Raw genomic sequence first — 20,105 nt, 5'->3', positions numbered from 1 at the left:
CTAGTTTTTGGAAAAATTAACCGGAGACCTAGTTTTGGGCTCGTATTCGGTTATTCGAATAATTTATTCGGTTTCTGCCCAGGCCTACTGCTGAAACTGTGGTAGATCTACGCTCTTCTCTTCACGATTGTTTGAGCGATGGCAAGGAGTTTAGAACTAATCTTACTTTTAATCTCCTTGAGCGATGGCCTGTGTTGAGCTATAGGCCTAATCGATTGATCGATCGGTTCGTCAGTTTTTCCTGTTGGCTTACAAAATCAATGGGCGCCACGTGTTCAAATGTACAGTCTACACCATCCAGTTTGGATCATGAAATGAATGTTCTGACTCTGTCTCTTTATTAAGCCTCATACTCATGGCAATGTTTATTCGCCGATCAGAATACTTCTGTGCATAATTTGGATTTGGAGGTGCTGCGTGCTGTTACTACTGTTGTGCAATATGACCGGACAATTAGATCTAGAATCTAGATGTATTGTTCAAACTCTGAATACTACAGGGACAGTTTGTGATAGTGTTAAAACCTGGAAAAATTGATGAAGGACTCAGAATCTAGACTCTAGATCTACTTGCCATTAAAATTTTACTTTCGGATTTGTGCGCTCTTGAGATCAGAGAGGTCTCTTAAAATTAGACCCTTGAAGCCAATTTAAACTTTCACGGGGCCAGACTAGTTAGTCAGACCTAATATATAAGGCGATTGTTGATTCAGTAGGCTGCAGTTTGGACATATTTACTGGGGAGCCTGTGGCTTTTCTTCCCACCAAGGTCTGTGGTCTACCAGTAGTCCGGTACTTCTGGCATTGAGATTCCAGGGCTACACTTTCTCTCTCTCTCTCTCACAAAAGTGGGGCCACGCAGTGAGCAGAGACTGACTTCCATTTTACGTATGGTCAAGGCACAATCCGCTGTGGTCCATTCCCGGCCACCGCTGTCTTTTGGCGAGCTGTGGAGGGTCAACTTAATGTGGTCTGACCCTGGCAGCGTTGTTGGATCAAAATCATGCAAGCGAGCGGCTTTTCACGTCCTGGATCCTTTGTGTCGGTACATAGACGTCCATGTTTGGGCATGCCATGTCCTCGAGGCCTATCCCACCCAGTGATGTGTTCATCCTTGCAGGGACCAGAAGAATCCATGAAGATTTACTAAGCCAAAGGTAGAGCACAAGCCAACCACAGGGAGTGCATAGAAGAAGTAGGTGAGGGTGACAGAGGACAACACTCACTAAAGGGAGAGTGAGAGTGTGTTGGTGGGGGGCATAGCGTCTATCACGTGCCGGTGGGTTCTGCCCTTCGCACCTTGTGGGGTCACACCTACTCCCAGCCTGTTGATTTGACCCCTCCGGGCGAAGGGGGGATAGTTTGTTGGCGCCAACGATTCGCCATTCGCCAGAGCCACGTCAGTGCAGACAGGGATCACCACGAGTAGGTGCGGTTGGCTAGACTGGGAGAAGCTATATATAGACGCTTGGGTGTTTCTCATCTTTTCATGAGGCCCTTCACCAGCCTTTGATAGCCCCTGCAGTTTGGCAAAAGAAAGTTAGGTTGTTTTATTTAAGACATTCACAGTTGAGAGCTGTCTTCAAATTCAAAGGTAGTGTTAACATTGATATCTACATGTATATATTATAGTAATGAAAGTGGCTGACATTTCCTTCTCTGAAAAGCAAATTAATGTCAGTTCTGAGGAAGACATGGTGAACAGTATTATCGCCGAAGATGATGGTGGCTGTGGTATGAAAAAAGGATTATTTCTTGTTCCTTGTTCTTCTGGAGGTATGGATCTTAGCACTGATGGCATCGTTTTTAAAGGTGAACCTAGTAGTTCTAGTTCTGGGTCTCCTTGTGCACGAAGGGAAGATGTGAGACATGACATTTCAAGTGGAGAAAATTACTCTGAAGATAAGAGCAGTCCCCTGTTCTTGTTTAATCTCAAAGATGAAAGACCTGTTGTAAAAAACGTACATCTGCAGATAAAAGAAGAGTCCGGTTTTGAATGTCCGTGTGATGTCAAGGTTGAGGGAAATGATGAACCAGGCTTTGAAAACAGAAACATTGCAGTAAAAGATGAGCCTATCAGTTTGTTTGGGGCAGAGGAAGAGGTAAAACCTGTCATAGTCATTAAACCAGAGTGCCATATTGATTTTGTAAAAACTGAACCTCTTTTTGAATATTTTCCCGGCAACATCGATGATGAAGTGAAACCAAAAGTGGAGGATTGTGTGAAAGAGGAAGTGCCAGAATGGGAGGGTCCAGACTTTGAAGAGATAGGAAAGACAGAAGGACAAGTGGGAGATGTGGAGGAGATGAGTTTTGAACCCATGTTTGTTGAGGATCACATGAGTCAGGCTGGAGGACTACAGCAGCAAATCTCCACTGTCAGGGGTTTGTGTATGGAGCAGAGTTCCAACCCACACACTGATGTTGTTGCATCCACGTGTACAACTTCTACAACTTTCTCTGCTGATCCAATTCTTCTGGAATGTAATGTCTCAAATTCTGGCTCTAGTGTCAAGAATAAAGGTTCAGATTTCAACTTTTCTTGTGCTGTGTCTATTTCCAGTGCTGTAAATTTTTCTGAGTCTTCCAGTACGACACAGCCAAAAGTGCACAAAGAAACAGACACTGGTCATTCAGATGGTCCCAGGCTTACGGTTAGGAAAAGTACATTCTCAGAAGAAACACTTCACAAGTGTAAAGTTTGTGGTGAAAGATTTGCAAAAAGTGATGACCTACTGAGACATAAAATGATGCACACTGGAAAAAACCTGTACAATTGTGAAATTTGTGGTACAACGTTTGCAGAGAGTGACAGCTTTCACAGCCACAAAAGAACACATGTGGGAGAAAAATCTTATAAATGCGGAGTTTGTGGTGCAACATTTGATCAGATGGGTGTCATGCAGAGACACACACAGGAAAAACCTTACGAGAGTGAAATTTGTGGTGGAAAGTTAACAAAAAGTGGAAGCCAATTGGAACGTAAAAGGACACACACAGGGGAACAAGTTTACAAGTGTGAAGTTTGTGGCACAAGGTTTGCACAGATGTGTGTTCTGCAGAGACACATGAAAGTACATGTAAGAGGAAAACCTTACAAGTGTGAAGTTTGTGGTGTGATGTTTACTCAATCCAGTGCCTTGGAGAGCCACCAAAGAACACACATGGGGGAAAAGTCTTACGAGTGTAAAGTTTGCGGTGAAAAGTTTACAGAAAGTGGTAATCTGCTGAAACATAAAAGAACACACATGGAAGAAAAGCCTTACTTGTGTGAAGTATGTGGTGAAAGGTTTACCAAAAGTGATAACTTCCTGGGACATAAGATAACACACATTCGAGAAAAACCTTACAAATGTGAAGTTTGTGGTGCAATGTTTGCAGAGAATGACAGTCTTCACAGACACAAAAGAACACATTCGGAAGTAACATTTTACAAATGTGAACTTTGTGGTGCGGCATTCGCACAGATGGGTGTCCTGCAGAGACACATGAAAGTACACGTAAAGGGAAGGCGTTTCCAGTGTGAAGTTTGTGGTGCAATGTTTACACTAGCCAGTGTCTTGAAGAGTCACAGAAGAATGCACACAGGGGAAAGGCCTTACGAGTGTAAAGTTTGTGGTAAACGGTTTACTCAACCCGCTGTCTTGAGGAGTCACCATACAACACACACGGGAGAAAGACCTTACGAGTGTGAAATTTGTGGCAAAAGGTGCTCACAAAGTGCTACCCTGCGGTTACATAAAAGAACACACACAGAAGGAACTTTAGAAAAACCTTGGAAATGTGAAGTTTGTGGGAAAAGGTTTGTATCCAAGGCTAGCCTGCTTCAACATAACAGAACACACACAAAAGAAAAACCTTACCAATGCGACATTTGTGGTGGAAAATTTGCATACTCCTCGAGCTTGAGGAGTCACAGAAGAAAACACACAGGAGAAAAGGCCTTCAAATGTGAAATTTGTGGTAAAGCATTTACAGAAAGAGGAGAAGTAACGCAACATAAGAGAAGAAAACACACTGGAGAAAGGCACCATAAGTGTGAAGTTTGTAATAAAATGTTTTTATTTCCCAGCTGCTTGAAGAATCACATGCGAATGCACACAGGAGAAAAGCCTTATAGCTGTGAAATTTGTGGTAAGAGCTTTGTGTATCGTAGTGCCTGTAATGTACATAAAAGAACACACACTGGAGAAAAACCTTACGAGTGTGAAGTTTGTGGTCAAAGGTTTACAGCTTGTACATACCTAAAAAGGCATACAAGAACTCACACAGGAGAAAAACCATACAAGTGTGAAGTTTGTGGTGAAAGGTTTGCAAGATCTTCTCATCAAAGAAGACATGAAAGAACACACTGGAGAAAAACCATGCAAGTGTGAAGACTGGCGATAGTTTTACGAGCGGTAACATTGGTACATAAAGGGAACCACACAGAAGAAAAACCTGACAAGTGTGAAGTTTGTGGTGAAAGGTTTTTATACAAAGTGATAACAACATTTACATACTTGGTGGGACATAAAAGACGACACAAAACCTGACAAGTGTGGAGTTTATTTAAAGTGAAACATTCACAAGAAGTTACCTCTACTGGTATAAAAGAACACACGCAGGCACTGAAGGAAAACCTGACAAGTGTGGAGTTTTGGGTGAAACATTTACAAGAAGCTAGCTACCTCTACTGGTACAAAAGGACACACACATGATGTGAAACCTGACAAGCATGAAGTTAATGGTGAAAGCTTTACAGAAAATGGAAGCCTAAGTTACTGTTAAATAAAAGAACACACAAGGAGAAAAACGTTACAAGTCTGAAGTTTGTGGTCAAAGATTGACACATTTTGTGGGTGAAATTTATACAAAATAGTAACTTGAGGAGTCACAAAATTTAAGAAACACACACTGTAGAAAAACCTCATACAGAATTTGTGATGCAGGTTTACTTACACTTAGAGTAGCAGTGCACAGAGGTACAGAATGAATACATTTCAAATAGGGTCTACATGTAAATGTAAAATTAAACTGCAGTTTCATGAAATTTCACCGGCAAGAAAAATTAGCTAGATTGCTCTTCTGCCTACTCTGAATACAAACGTCTCAGTTGCTGGAATGTCGGGGGCTGTAACACAAGAGGACAAGAATGGAGATGAAGATAGCATGTCCGAGGAACATCCCGTCTTGTCACTATGAATGTTAGTTGAACTTGTTTAGTCCACAACTGAAATGTCACTGACTTCTCGTGACTCTCCTTCTTGTTGTTGTTGTTGTTGTTGTTGTTGTTGTTGTTGTTGTTGTTGTTGTTGTTGTTGTTGTTGTTGTTGTTGTTGTTGTTGTTCTTCTTCTTCTTCTTCTTCTTCTTCTCTCTCTCTCTCTCTCTCACTCTCTCTCTTCTTCTTCTTCTTCTTCTTCTTCTTCTTCTTCTTCTTCTTCTTCTTCTTCTTCTTCTTCTTCTTCTTCTTCTTCTTCTTCTTCTTCTTCTTCTTCTTCTTCTTCTTCTTCTTCTTCTTCTTCTTCTTCTTCTTCTTCTTCTTCTTTTTCTTCTTCTCCTTCTCCTTCTCCTCCTCCTCCTCCTCCTCCTCCTCCTCCTCCTCCTCCTCCTCCTCCTCCTTCTTCTTTTTTCTTTTTCTTCTTCTTCTTTAAAAACATAAGTTTTAAGGAACAAAGTCTGGTGTAGCGGTGTAGGATTAGTGTGCTGTGAGACATGGTGTGCGATTCTGAAATAATATGATAGGCTTACCGTTAATTGTTTTTTCAACAGCATTTTGAAGAAATTTCCTCTTTTCCAATTCATGCTGGCCTTTAGTATATGATGTATGTTTTATAGAGGAAGGTTTTCTGGTTCAAATGACACCAAAATCAACTTTGTTGCTATTTATATACCCTCATAGTGAAATGCACAGCTAAAGTTATTTGCCTACTTCTCTTTTTGTGTGTGTGTGTGTGTGTGTGTGTGTGTGTGTGTGTGTGTGGCTAAAACAGCACCTTGACATGGATGGCTGGTGCCTCTATAAATAAATCATTGATGGTCTGGTGTGTGTGTGTGTGTGTTTGTGTGTGCGCATGCGCGTGTGTATATCTTGCCAAAGTCTTTGTACTTCTACTCATTTATCTTATGGCCTCTAGGTTCTCTCTATTATAACAAATCTGTCTATTCCTGTTGGTCGTTGGTGGGTGCTCTGGTGTGGTTTGCCCCTTTTTTCCAATCAAAAGTCTATCATCCTGATCGCTCCTCCTTTTTTGTGTTTGTTACTCTCTTGTAACTCCTCTAATCTTCGGCACTTATATGACCTTATTGTGTTGCAAATGCCGTAAAACTCTTACTAAAACTAACTGTCTATTCCTTTAGTTTTAGTACGAGTCTTATGGCACTCGCTGTTCACTATTAGGTCACACAAGTGCCAAAGATTAGAGATGTTACAAAGCAGTAACAAACACAAAAAGAAGGAGAGATCAGTACGATAGATGTTTGAGAGGAAAGAAGGAGCAAACCACACTAGAGCACCCACTAACCTTCTGCCTGTCTATTGTGGGCACTTTCTTGAGCTGAATAGTGGTTCTTCTGCCTCTGTCTGTATTATTACAACTCTATATTCTATTTTTCTCATCTTCTCAGCTGTGGTCTTGGGGGAAAACAACTAACAACCCCCCATGAAAAAATGTGATCATGTAAAGAATAAAAAAATGGGATGTTTGTTTTGTATCCCATTCCTCGTTTTTTTGCATGGCATTTTTGGGGAAAAAGAATTTGTTGTTTCTTCTTATTCTTTTTTGGGGGAGCAAAAGGTGTGGGGGGGGGGGGGGGGGGGGGGCTAGAAATTAAAGCCGTTTTTCTCTTATCTTTGAATCTGTGAGTTTGGGAGCATATATGTATGTGTGTATGCGTGCTTGGCTTACGTGCATGTGTGTGTACGTACATGCCTCATCATAAACCAGGTTTATACATACAATTTAATACAGCTTTGATGGTAGGGTATTTTAACACTTGCGTTTCTACGCCTCTCATGATTGCAAAAATATAAAACGATTCAACAGCTCAAGCGTTAGAACTATAATAATTATTAGGTAGCATAAACACGGCCTCGCGGCACGATCTAAATTATTACGTTGTATCATTTTAAATGCTTTCTCTCTCTAGGGCGTTGGTGTGCTTGCGATGGCTGTGGGACCCGAAGAGGGAGGTGATCAAGTTGTTCTCCAAGTTGTTCTCCAAGTCCTCCCTGCAGCTGTGGTTCTTTGTCAGGATTATTGAACGTCAGGCTTGGGGCCAGGGAATGAGTCGACACAGCCCAGAGGAGGTGAAAAGTCTCGTCCAGGAAGATCTGCATGCGTTAATGGATTATCAGGGTGAGTTTGTCAGATGTCTGGGGGTTGGTTTACTGTTTTACCGTCCAGTCCATTCATAACAGCCTCTGTTATTACAGGAACTTGGATAAATAACAGTGATAAATCAAATCCCCATATTTTTCTTTTATACAAGTGTAAGTAAGTAATGTGAACCTGGTTATAACAGGGTTCAATTTACGCAGACTCGGATATCACAGTGATGTTGCAGCGCATGAACTTGCTTTCGATCCATCGAATTATTAAAATTTGTCTTAACCAAGACATTTCACCTTCGTGTGATCGCTTGCCTAAACACAAACTTTCAACCCCCCCCCCCCCCCCCCCCCCCCCCAATGTTGGGGTCACTGATCGATTCCGTCTCAGTGTCAGCAAAACAGCTCATGGAAATAGATCTGTGGTAATTGAATATTATGGTAAGCTGAAGGTGCAATGGTACTGGTAGTTTCCCTTGATAACGGTTATAACAGGACTCGCTTATAACAGGGAAAAACTGCCGGTCCCGTCTGTTCTGTTATATTCGAGTTTGACTGTGTCCTTTTCTTGTCGTTTTAATGATGATGATGATGATGATGGTGATGATGACGATGGTGATGATTATTATTATTTTAAAGATTTCCTTCCCTTTGCTACATGGCAGATATCACTCTAGGTATTAGGTATTCTATATGTCAATGACGTTACTCAACCCTGGAAGGGTGCATTGAAAACACTTTGTCCGATCAACTCATACATTTTAATGGTTCCTCTGTTCCTTTGGTTTGAAATAAGAAAAGCATTTCGACAAAATATCGGGCATGTGTTGGAAAACAGAAAGACTTGCAGTCAGAATAACAGAGAAAGAGATTAAGATGCAAGTGAGAACAATGTGTCTGTAAGGAGTTATAATTGACAGGCACACACAGTCTCCCTTTGAGTTGGGATTGGAGCAAAGCAAATTGATGGCTGAGTGCAAGAAGTGACTATATCCACTTTTCACAATTTCAAGAAAAATGAGTTTGAAATTTTGATGATATTGAAATCCTTTTAGATAACATTGTAAAAAAAACCCTGTTAACATCTCGATGCCAAATTAAGCTAAGACTTAAACATTTGTGGAGGCAAAAAAGCGGCTTAAAATCTCACTACCCGTTACAACATTTCGACCGAAGTGGATCTAGTCATTTCTTGCGCTCAACCATCGAAATGGAACATAGTTTTACCAAGCCATTATCTCGCTCTTTCTTCCCAGGAGACAAGAAGTTCGTGATGGGTGATGAGATCATTAAGGTCAAAAGAAGTTCGTGATGGGGGATGAGATCTCTGAGGTCGACTGTTGTGTGTTTGGCTTTGTCTGCCAGCTGATCTACCACCAGAAAGACAAATTTTTCGATGGACTCTTTGAAAGTAAGAATACCTGTCATAGGTCTAATTATCATGGTTATTGTCTTCTTTCTCTCTAAAAGTAGTATTTTTTTTCTTTAAAGAACAGAAAGGAACCATGTTTCAAGTTGACTTTCTTTGTGTTTTGTCATTTGCGTGCAAATTGCACAGATTGAACTCCCCTTTCCACACAGCGAGACCTCCGAATTAACTCACTTGAACCTATTCCCATGTATTTACGGGACGCACTGCCGGCCCAGTGGCCTATTTCCGTGTATTCACGTGATGCACCTTATAGATCGATATCTCCGGTGTTTTTTTAAATACAAACTACGAGAAGCGGCGAGCCAACAGTTGGCCCACTTGTTTCGTTTCATTTAAACTTTGGTGAAGTTATGTGCGATACTGTTTTAGCTGTAATGGATTGCGTCAGTCACCCCCGCTTTGCGATCTATCTAGATGATCTTATTCTAAATTGGGAGCAAAAAAAAACAATTGTGTAACCCCAAGATATTGCCATTTCAAAGTATTTATGAAATAAAAATATTCGGACAAATTAGATGCAGTTTTCTTTTTCTCTGAGAGCTTTAAATCTCTTTCTTTTGTTGCATTTTTAAAAAATAATAGCTTTTACAGTCTTTTTGCGGTCAACGATTCATTATACCCCAAAACTGTCAGACTGCAATGGTTGTTGGGTGGAAAATAGCTCAGGCTCAAATGAGTTAAATGCCCGTCCCCGATAGAACCTAGCCAAATTGATGGAGAGTTTTGAAACTCCTCAAACAATCAAAGTTCAAGAACGCCCCACTGGGGATTCAAACCAGGACCATCCATTGGATAGTCCACCAGGATACCATCATTTTCTGAATATAATGGCTTTCATTTGGCTAAAAATGAAAAACAGATTGCCTTTCACGTAGAAGATATTTAGTGGTTAGACTACTGGACTCGTAATTGTGAAGTTGCGGGTTCGGGGGTTCGAGCCGCAAGCCCAACGTTGTGTCCTTGGGAAAGGCACTTTACACAAATTTCCTCACTTCACCCAGATGGGAATGGGTACCCGACCATAGACAGTGAAAGATCTTGTCAGTATGCTAGTGTTTTAGGGCCTATAAATGGCTGCTTGCACTTACTGTATGCTTCCTAGGAAGTTGAGGTTGTTTCAGAATGCTCTCAAGTCTGCTGGGGTAATAGTAATAGTATAGATTGTGAAGCGCATAGAGCTTGCTGTTGAGCGGGGATTTGGGCTATACAAATGCTATCTATTATTATCTATTATTATATTCTTTGTCCCTCTATATTAGAAGCCAAACATTATCACCCACCCTCCCTCCCCAACCCCACTCTGTGGCCAAAGAAACCAGTGACAACATTTCCATCCTTCTTTTCCTCCACAGCTCGCTTCCCATCTCTTGCTCAATACGATGACAGAGTGAAAACTTTAGTGTGGCCAGATTGGGACGACATATGTGACAGCAAAGAGACACCCCTGAGCGGAACCTTGTTGGAAGGTCAACAATAAAGCAAACTGTGTCTAGGTCATTTTGTATTACATACAGTGTTAAATGGTTCAATAGTCTAAAGAATTGTTACTCTGAAATTTTCTGGAAGAGTTGGCGATCAAGCATCAGAAACAATAAAAATGTCAACTGGTACCTTGCACCTTTGCCCGTAACTAGTACATGTCAAGCGATGTCACTGCATATCTCTGCACTTTTTTAATACTTGTGTTGGACCCTTAAGGTCGGCGTTCTTCTTTTTCTGCATCGTTTCCACAAATTTGACAGCCACTTTTATAGACTGGGCATTCTGTTGTACCTAGTAGGTTCTCCATAATAAGGTCATGTGGCTCGTTATTTGAATATATATATATATATATATATATATATATATATATATATATATATAAAAAAATATATGTATAATTATATAGATATATATTGTTCATGGTATCTCCACAGGCTGTGACAAAGAATGGCTATGTCAAGTGTAAAGAGGTCTTAAAGGGAGGAGCGACCCTTGAGCACCATTTTCTATTTTTGTTGCCCGAGATCAAATCTAAGTACACATATATATGTTTAGGCAAAAGAAAATCTCTTGATACGCAATTTTATTTTGGCATAGCTACAGCGGTTGCTATGGAATCTGCCGCAGTCTTGAAAATAAAAAATGAATCTCAAATCCCTATGGCTTTCTTATTTACGGACCAAATTTGATCAAATTTGGTGAGCGTATATCTGAACCAGACCCTGTCAGCGGAACAGTGAATTTTTTAAAATAAGTGCAAAAGAAAAAAAAGAAGAGAAATTAGGTTGCGTAATCGCTTGCCAATGGAAAAGTGTTATATTTTTTTCGCAAATATCTGTCTGTTACATTGGTGGCAGCCTTGTCAAAAGGATGAAAACTAAGGAATGAGTAGGGAAAAAACTGCCAAAAAAATGACATATTGTGAAAAACGACAATTATTCTGAAAATTTACTATATTCACCCACCCTCATGTTTTCAAAGGCAATTTTCCAGGAGAAAAAAGACTTGCTCAATTGTTTCCATGCTATTTTTAGACAAAGAATTGGTTGATCTTAAAAAATCAGCCAGCATCTCAATGTGCATAGCCTGACCCGAAATCTGCAAAATCAAGGTCGCTCTTCCCCTTAAAGCAGCCTCCGTGTTATCTGAAAAAAAAAAGCGGTTTTGTTGCAGATTCTGTTCATACAATGTACATCAGAATACTTATTGTAAATTTATGAAATCAGATTGCTTCTTTTTCTTGCATTTTCGCCGCATTTTTTCTGATTTCCCTTTCAAGGAGACTGAGTGCTTTGGTAACCCCCTGTTACTGCTTAAAAACTGCTTTGTGCTTAACCAATATTATGTTGCTAGATTATTTTGTGGCAGGGATTGGCTTCTTTCCCTAGTGCAAACCTCTTGCTTTTTGGGTGTTTTTTTTAGTAGAGGGTTTTACGGCGCTCGCAACTGCATTAGGTCATATGAGCGCAAACCTCTTGTTTGTTTTGATACTTTTATGCATACTTTACATGTTTCATCTTTGTGAAAGAAAATTTTGTTTGTCCTACTAGATCTAGTTGAAGACAAAACCTTCTTCAAATGCATTGGCTGTTTCGCTATTACATTTTTTTCTCTCATGCTTATTCAATAACAATTGTTTTGAGCTTTGAAATAACCCCTTTACTGTCACACTGTTTGAATCAAATTGTTTGGATTATAGAGTTGGTCTGGTTGTGAAAAGGTTACAGTAAAGTTAGTTCCAGGATTTGGGTCCCCAAAGAAGGGGTTTAACCCTAAGTTTCTGCTGTAAGAAGATGAAGAGAAAATAAAAGATCACTCTGTGGATGGGGCTTGGAGTCTGTTGCAAGTTTCCATACCACAAGATGTAATCATACTTGGACGAAGTAAGAAAATTTAAATCTCTCTCTAGTCTCTCTTTACTCTCTCTCTCTCTGTCTTTCTTTCTCTCTCTCTCTCTCTCTCTCTCTCTCTCTGTCTCTCTCTCTCTGTCTCTCTCTCTCTAGTCTCTCTCTCTCTCTCTCTATCTCTCTCTCACTCTCTCTTTCTCTCTCTTTCAAGTCACTGACATCGGTTATTGTTTCTTGTCCCTTGCTCTATTGTACATTGTGTATATTATTACCCTCCACCCCCTCCGATAAATATATAAGGAAATATGTGCCCTTTGGCCATTCAAAAGTGATTGATGGTTGGTTTTATTTGCTTTTATTTGTGTTTGTTTTTTCTTGTGGTTGTTGTTTTTTGGTGACTCTAGAGTTTTTATCCGGCCGGCTGGGGATGGGGATGGGGGTGGGGTGAATGGGTGGGGTGAGTGGGGGCGGGGGTTGTATGATGAATAATGAACAGAGCTTGTTGGTCACAATCACAATGGAAGATTAAAAACAAACAATAAAACATTTTTTTCCAAAGCAGATAAAATGGGGCTCTGTATAAGTTCAAACAGTTTAATAATTAATAATACCCGAGCATAATTGGGCCGCGTGAACCCAACGTTTTGCCTTGCAGGTTTTCTCAAGAGCAGAATGGATACGAGTTACGACACGTGGCAACATTAACATCATCATCAGTAAAAAGTAAAGAAAAAGTATGGACACTTTGGTAGTTTACGAGCAGTTTAACGAATTTCTAGCAGTAAATTGCTCAGCATTTTGCCACCATCGTCATGATCATCATCATTCTCCTCCTCCTCCTCCTCCTCCTCCTCCTCCTCCTCCTCCTCCTCCTCCTCCTCCTCCTCCTCCTCCTCCTCCTCCTCCTCCTCCTCCTCCTCACCACCTTCATCATCATCCTCACCATCATTATCATCATCATCATCATCATCATCATGATCATCATCATCATCATCATCATCATCATCATCATCATCATCATCATCATCATCATCATCATCATCATCATCATCATCATCCTTCTCGTCCTCGTCCTCGTCCTCGTCATCACCATCATTTTACTTTAATTTAAAGAAGAGCAGAGGAAAAAAAAGCATTAAAAAAGATTTAAAAGTCTGCAGTCTTTGTTTGGGGGAGGGGGGAGGTGAATAACAGCGGAGGCTTTGTGCATTCCTTCAGTGAGAATGTGGGGTGTCATCTAGTATCTACTAACCACAACCAATGATTCGTACTGACCGTCGAGGTTCTTCTTGTCATCGTAATAGGTAATGTTTCGCCTTACAAGAGTCATAAATCATAACTAAGGCAAAAGATATCAAAGAATCAACGTAGAAAAAGTGGAGGCGCAAATCGCTGTCCATCAATCTAAAATTCTATACGAACACGCCACTTTTGATCCGTCCCCGTGGTTTTATGCACCCCGCATAATTTAGCAAAATTTGATCATTTTTTGGGCATAATTTCTGATTATTTTTCTTTATCATTCTTTATTAAAATTAACAGAATCGCATAATTTCGTATTTTTGGGCTCAGTTTGCGATAATTTCAGAAATGTTCTTTCATAAAAAGACGGGGACAGTTTGATGTACTGTATAAATGTAACCTGTAATTGTGGCCCTTGTGGTAGGAACGGCTAAGTGACCTAGGCGGAGTTGGTTTTACTGGAGAAGCAAAAAAAACAAAACATTTTTGGTTTCATCACGCAGTAATGTGTTCAACTTTATTTAGTTTTAGGAGTATTTCTTGTCGAAATTCAGACTATAATCAGACGTGGGTTTAACTGGGCACATACAATTTGAAATGGATAAAATTTACTGTCAATTCGTCAACTAAAGAAAATGAATACAAATGTACTACAATTATTTTATTATTTTAAAAAATTGATATTTTGAGGGTTAGCTTATCTTACCACAAGGGCAACAGTACTATAATTGTGTACTGACTGGAATGTATGTTTTCATAGTTTTTGTAAGAATTTTACAGCACCCGCAACACAATAAGGTCATATAAGTGCCGAAGATTAGAGGTGTTACAAGAGAGTAACAACCACAAAAAAAAGAGGAGGAGAGATCAGAACGATAGACGTTTGGTTTGGTAGGAAAGAAGGAGCAAACCACACCAGAGCACCCGCCAACCACCCACAATATAAATTATGTATGTGCTCCTGTTAAACTAAATTTCTGCTGTTGTTGCTTTAATTTCCCCACTCCCCACTCCCCACTCCCCCTCCCCACCCCCTACCCTTCCCCTTCTACTGCTGCTGCTTTTTTCACTGTTGTTGCTACTCTACAACCTACAATTAATTACTTTAACCCCCCCCAACCCCCCCCCCCCCCCAAAAAAAAAACCCCCCCCAACAACCAACCCCCCCTCCCAAACCTACCACCTATAATTATAATTAATTGCACATGCGGAAATTCCTATTAAATCAAAGAGTATTTTGAGGTCTTCGGGACAGACAGAAAAGAAAAATGGAGGGCGAGAAAGTTCAGAGGGGGAAAGGGATGTGACCTGAATACGTACACATTATTAAGGACTGTTCTTAGGCTGTATTCTCATGAAAGTATTAAGACCCAAATTGGAACAGTTTAAAAAGTGAAATGTTACCACTGCAGCCCCCCCCCCCTCCTCCTCCTCCTCCCTCCCCACAAGGAAAAGGGACATTATATTGGAAGGTACTAAAAGCTACTCGAGCCCAGGCACTACATCCTTCTTTCTTTCCCTTTAAAATAAATAAAAAGAAATACATTGTACCATGTTGTGACGTTTTTGTAGCTCTTATATAATTCTTAAAGAAACTCATCAGATCTGTGTTCTTTTACAATTGAGAAAAAGTATTTTTGTCTAGTCTAATCTTGTTCATGCTTACAATTGTAGGGTTCGCTTAATTAAGTACAATATTTTTCAGGACCACAGCAAAGCATGCAAAATACAAACAGCTATAGAACTTTGTGGGTCTCAAAATTTGTGACCTGTTAGGCTACATAAAACGACTGGCTAGACCAAGCACTTCTCAGGCGTATTAACTGTAAAGTACAGTAAAGGAAGGCCTTTGGGTATATATCTGCAGAAATCTTGATCTAATAATTGGATTTCAGGTGGCTTACTTTTGTCATCCGTGCCCAATGCGGCATATTATTCTGTCCCCGTGGTTTTATGCACCCCGCATAATTTAGCAAAATTTGATAGTTTTTTTGTGCATAATTTCTGATTATTTTTCTTTATCATTCTTTGTTAAAATTAACAGAATCACATAATTTCACAATTTTTGGGCTCAGTTGCATAATTTCAGAATTATTATTTTTTGGCATAAAACCGCGGGACAGGTTATTTTTTGTCCACGTGAATTTCACCCACAATAGTCTTTGAATCCCCCAGACCGTACTCCAATAGTCTGGTTCTTGTGTGTGTCGTCACGCCACATTGAAAATGCTTTCAGTTTGTGAGGCAGAAGCTGAGCTGACAAAACACAATGGGTTTTTTCCTGAGGTAAAAGTTGGGGCAAATAGCTACCCTAGAATCACAAAGTTCTATATCTGCTTAGCTGCTTTTGAGAAATTCGACGTAAAAATTTTTGAGTTTCTCAACAGGTCAAACTTTTCCAAATGCAAATATGTGAACATCTTGATAACGACTCTGAAGTTCAGAGTATAATAAGTTCAGACTGATCAATCTCGCGATTTTGACAAAGCAGATTGAGATAGAATTAGAATATAATTTATTGGTTTCTGACCGCCAAAAATGTCAGATACAACTTTGTAATGTAATTCTAAGGTCACGAAATGCCACAGACAAATTTGTAAATTGGGAATACATAAAACATGTAAGTAATAATAATAATAATAATATTTCAAAATGACTTCCACCAGTCACTCTGTCAGTGACAGGGTTGTCGTCCCTCCTCAGCACAGCTCACAACTCACGCGGCAGTTCTCGTTCATGTAGGTCGGGTTCCTGCGACACTCACCACTGCCGGCCCAGTAGCCGCAGTGAGGACTCAGGTCCGAGCAGTTGTTGTCTGTGGGGAGGAAGGACACATCGTCCGCGGGTTAGAATCACAAGTTGTTGTATCGAGTTCAGAGAGAAAAATATTGTGTTCTCTTGTATTCTTAAATGTGAAGTGTGCTGACAAAACGAGGCGCTCCTGGGTTTTTGTTTGTTTGTTTGTTTGTTTGTTTGTAGCCTAAGTGTTCCACGGCACTCGCAACTGCATAAGGTCATGTGAGCGCGCGGGACACACCTAACATTTTCAGTTGGTAGGAAATTTTGAATTTTTGCCCAGGTGGCGGCCGAAGCCTACTCTTATCGATTTTAGACCACCAGGGGATCTTAAACGTGCGTAACTTGCACACAGGACCTCCGAGATTTTTCGCCCTTGTCCGAGAAGGCTAGGTGTAGATCTTTTCTGCCGGAAGATCAGGGGTGTGGCTGAAAGACAGCAGTAAGAAGGAGCCAATGAGTAGCAGCAGAAAGACAGCAGTAAGAAGGAGCCAAGGAGTAGCAGCAGAAAGACAGCAGTAAGAAGAAGCCAAGGAGTAGCAGCAGAAAGACAGCAGTAAGAAGAAGCCAAGGAGTAGCAGCAGAAAGACAGCAGTAAGAAGGAGCCAAGGAGTAGCAGCAGAAAGACAGCAGTAAGAAGGAGCCAATGAGTAGCAGCAGAAAGACAGCAGTAAGAAGGAGCCAATGAGTAGCAGCAGAAAGACAGCAGTAAGAAGGAGCCAATGAGTAGCAGCAGAAAGACAGCAGTAAGAAGGAGCCAATGAGTAGCAGCAGAAAGACAGCAGTAAGAAGGAGCCAATGAGTAGCAGCAGAAAGACAGCAGTAAAAAGGAGCCAAGGAGTAGCAGTAGAAAGACAGCAGTAAGAAGGAGCCAAGGAGTAGCAGTAGAAAGACAGCAGTAAGAAGGAGCCAATGAGGAGCAGCAGAAAGGTTGTACTTGCTGGAGCCCAGAGGAGGGGGCAAAGGAGGTGGTGGGGGGCGGGGGCAGAAAGTGGAGGCGAAAGCAGACAACAGAACATTGCTAGAGAGCAGGAAAGGAAGTGAAAGAAAACAAATTTAGAGACGAAATTTTTCCATCGCTACCCGGATTCGAACCCGGGACCTTTGAATGAGAGGCGAACACGTTAACTTCTAGGCCACGAGAGCCCCCGAAGGAGACATTATGACATACACTTATTTGGCTAATTTTGCTGGAGAGAGAGAGAGAGAGAGAGAGAGAGAGAGAGAGAGAGAGAGAGAGAGAGAGAGAGAGAGAGGGAGAATGAGAGAGAGTGAGAGAGAGAGGGGGAGAGAGAGTGAGAGAGAGAGAGGGGGGAGAGAGAGAGAGAGAGAGAGAGAGAGAGAGAGAGAGAGAGAGAGAGAGAGAGAGAGAGAGAGAGAGAAAGGGGGTAGTGGGGAGGAAGAGAAAAAGGCAGAGAGACAGAAAAAGGAAGGAGTAACGGTCAAGGACAGAAAGACAGAGAAAGGAAGTTAAGAAAAATGAATCTGTGAGACAGTAAGCCTAGAGTACAATCAGAGAGGGTGTACAACATACCAGTGCCGCAACGGTTGCAGCTTCTCCGACAGGAAGTGTTCATGTATTCCGGGTTGCTCCGACACTCGCCCCGCTGCGCCCACGACCGGCAGTGTCTGTGGTTGTCCTCGCAATCTGGGGGGAGGGTGGTAGTTGTTGTTGTAGTTGGAGGCGCCGCTGTGCTGCGCGCTGTTGTTGTTGAGCTGGGTGGTGCTGCTGTTGTTGTGGGGGTGGCTGTGCTGCTGCTGCTGCTGCTGCTGCTGCTAGTGGTGGTGGTGGTGATGTGACACAGGTTGCAACTTTTCGTACAGTTAACGTGCATATAGTCAGGGTTTATGTCGCATTCACCCGTCTGTGCCCACGCCTCGCAGTGCTCACTGTTATCTGTGCAACCGGTGGGGTTTGTAGGAGTTGTTGATGTTGTTGTAGTTGTTGTTGTTGCTGGCGCCGCTGTGGTGGTGGTTCTGGGACACCGGTTGCAAGATTTCTTGCAGTTAACGAGCATGTAGTCAGGGTTCTTGTTACACTCGCCGCGCTGTGCCCAGGACGAGCAGCGCGCATTGCCATCCTCGCAGGCTGGTTTTAGGAATAGGTCAAAGACAAACAAACATATATAATAACCAGCGGAATCAGTTCATGCCCACCAATATCGGATATTTGTATTTTCGTAGCACAAACTTAATGTCAAAGTAAGCCATGTTTTTGTCTTTAACATAATACCTGTACATGTATAACACAACTGATAACTGAACTTTGCAACCGGTGGGGTTTGTAGGAGTTGTTTTACCATAAGACCATGCGACAATCGAACTGATGTCCCCTGCATGCTACAGCATAGCGTGTGTTAAGGCAATAGTATTAATTATTGTACTGTCTTTAACATAATACATGTACATGTATAACACAACTGATAACTGACCCCCCCCCCCTAAAAAAAAAAAAAAAAAACCCTTTGTAACTCAAACTGGATTCTAAGTTCTGGCTTTTTAAAAACGACCTAATGAAAAATGACGCGTCTGTGGCAATTTCTGTTGGCTTTTCTCATTGAGTCCTGCAGTTCATTTGAACGGATTGTTATTTCTAGCTGTAGTAAAAGAAAGACAATTGGCCATTTTAATGTAACAACCGACATCTGTGGTGTAGCAGCTGGACGTTTTGCTGTAGCATGCAGGGAACATCCGTTCGATTGTCTTATGGGGAGAATTTTTATGGACTATCTCGCCGTCTTCCTGCTGGGATATTGTATCCCTTTTTGCCTGGGTTGGCCTTGAAAGGCAGGATCGAAGCAGCCTGCCTCCTAAATTATCTAAATAGTTCTATGGGGGTCTAAAACTTTTACAATTACTTTATATTCTTAAACAGGCCCTGGGAATGAACAATAATCCACACATTCAAGAGACGGATGAAGAAACTCTTCCCTCCGTAAATATGCTGCGTGCCCCCCCCCAAAAAAAAACAAAACAAAAAAAAACAAACAATAACAACAAAAAACAACCCCACGCAAACAAACAAAAAACAAAACAAAAACAAAAACAAAAATAAAACACCCCCAAAACAGCCCCCTCCTCTCCAGTATCTTCTCTCGGCATATCATTACCAACAAGCTGTTAGTATCAATTCTCTGTGTCCTTGCTACTCCTGCCTCCCCCCCCCCAGCCTAGAATCTCAGCTTCGAGAATCTCAGCAAGTTAATTTCTAAAAAGCATAATCGACTCCTGGCCCTTTGGATTGGAATCCCCTCAGTGGAGACCGGGTTGGTGGGTGGTTGGCGGGTGCTTTGAAGTGTTGTGCTTTTTCTATCAAACATTATCGTCCTTATATCTCATATTTTTCTTTGTTTACTGCTCTCTTATGGTAACATCTCTCCTCTAACCTTCGACATTAAGAACTATTTTGTATCGCAAGTGCTGTAATTTGTTTTTACTGTAACTAAAACTAAACTTAAAAGAGACAGAATCGTAGGGAAAAGACATGGAGAAAGGAAACGTTACGTTAAGGCAATGAGTGAAGGAGATTTCTTAAAGCCAGTGTCTTACCTCCACCTCCTTCACCTCCACCTCCACCGCCTCCTCCTCCTCCGCCTCCTCCTCCTCCTCCTCCTCCTCCGCCTCCTCCTCCTCCTAGATTGCAATCCATCTGGAGGACCTGGGCATTTTCTTCCGCTGAAAAAGAAAAGAGAAACCAGTGTTTTATATGAGTTTTGTTTGTTTGTTTTGGTAAGTGTTTTACGGCCGACTTCTATGGTTGCTACTAGTGTCGATGAACTCAAGGACATAATAAACTGAATAAGGTGCCGTATCAAGAATTCACCGCGACATGTGTGTTAAGGCACTCAATTACCTATGTACTGTCAATCACTGGTTTTGTGTATTGATCATGCTGGTGATCAGGTTAAGACTGTTCAATAAATTCTGAATAAATGATTTCTCCCATACTCTAGTGTTGACATACTTTTGACTCACCCTGTATATATATATATATATA

The 20,105-nt window shown here is 41.2% G+C and overlaps 2 protein-coding genes and 1 long non-coding RNA gene across 3 annotated transcripts; 1 reads left to right on the top strand and 2 right to left on the bottom strand.

Annotated features, from left to right (window-relative positions):
• Positions 1–334: 334 nt before the first annotated feature.
• LOC101845296 (zinc finger protein 431) lies at positions 335–10,542 on the top strand. Its single transcript, XM_005090838.3, has 4 exons — positions 335–5,185; positions 7,129–7,337; positions 8,566–8,720; positions 10,094–10,542. The coding sequence occupies exon 1, from the start codon at positions 1,634–1,636 to the stop codon at positions 4,373–4,375; it is 2,742 nt and encodes a 913-aa protein (XP_005090895.1). The 5' UTR covers positions 335–1,633; the 3' UTR covers positions 4,376–5,185; positions 7,129–7,337; positions 8,566–8,720; positions 10,094–10,542.
• On the bottom strand, positions 5,576–7,233 carry LOC118478561. The gene is made up of 2 exons (XR_004859129.1): positions 7,097–7,233; positions 5,576–5,707 (listed from the first exon to the last, which is right to left on the bottom strand). It is a non-coding gene; the product is annotated as an uncharacterized LOC118478561 (long non-coding RNA).
• A 4,776-nt stretch (positions 10,543–15,318) lies between the features above and the next one.
• LOC101845062 (putative tyrosinase-like protein tyr-3) lies at positions 15,319–19,783 on the bottom strand (the record flags this gene model as incomplete). The annotated part of the gene is given in 3 exon segments (XM_005090837.3): positions 15,319–16,127; positions 17,643–18,197; positions 19,658–19,783. Coding segments are annotated over 3 exon segments (797 nt in total), but the record flags the coding sequence as incomplete, so codon positions are not given.
• Between the last annotated feature and the right edge of the window lie 322 nt (positions 19,784–20,105).

The sequence above is a fragment of the Aplysia californica genome, unplaced genomic scaffold, assembly GCF_000002075.1.
Source record: "Aplysia californica isolate F4 #8 unplaced genomic scaffold, AplCal3.0 scaffold00022, whole genome shotgun sequence".
NCBI classification, from domain to species: domain Eukaryota; kingdom Metazoa; phylum Mollusca; class Gastropoda; order Aplysiida; family Aplysiidae; genus Aplysia; species Aplysia californica.
Note: the sequence above shows the minus strand (reverse complement) of the source record. Positions and strands in the feature narration are given on the sequence as shown.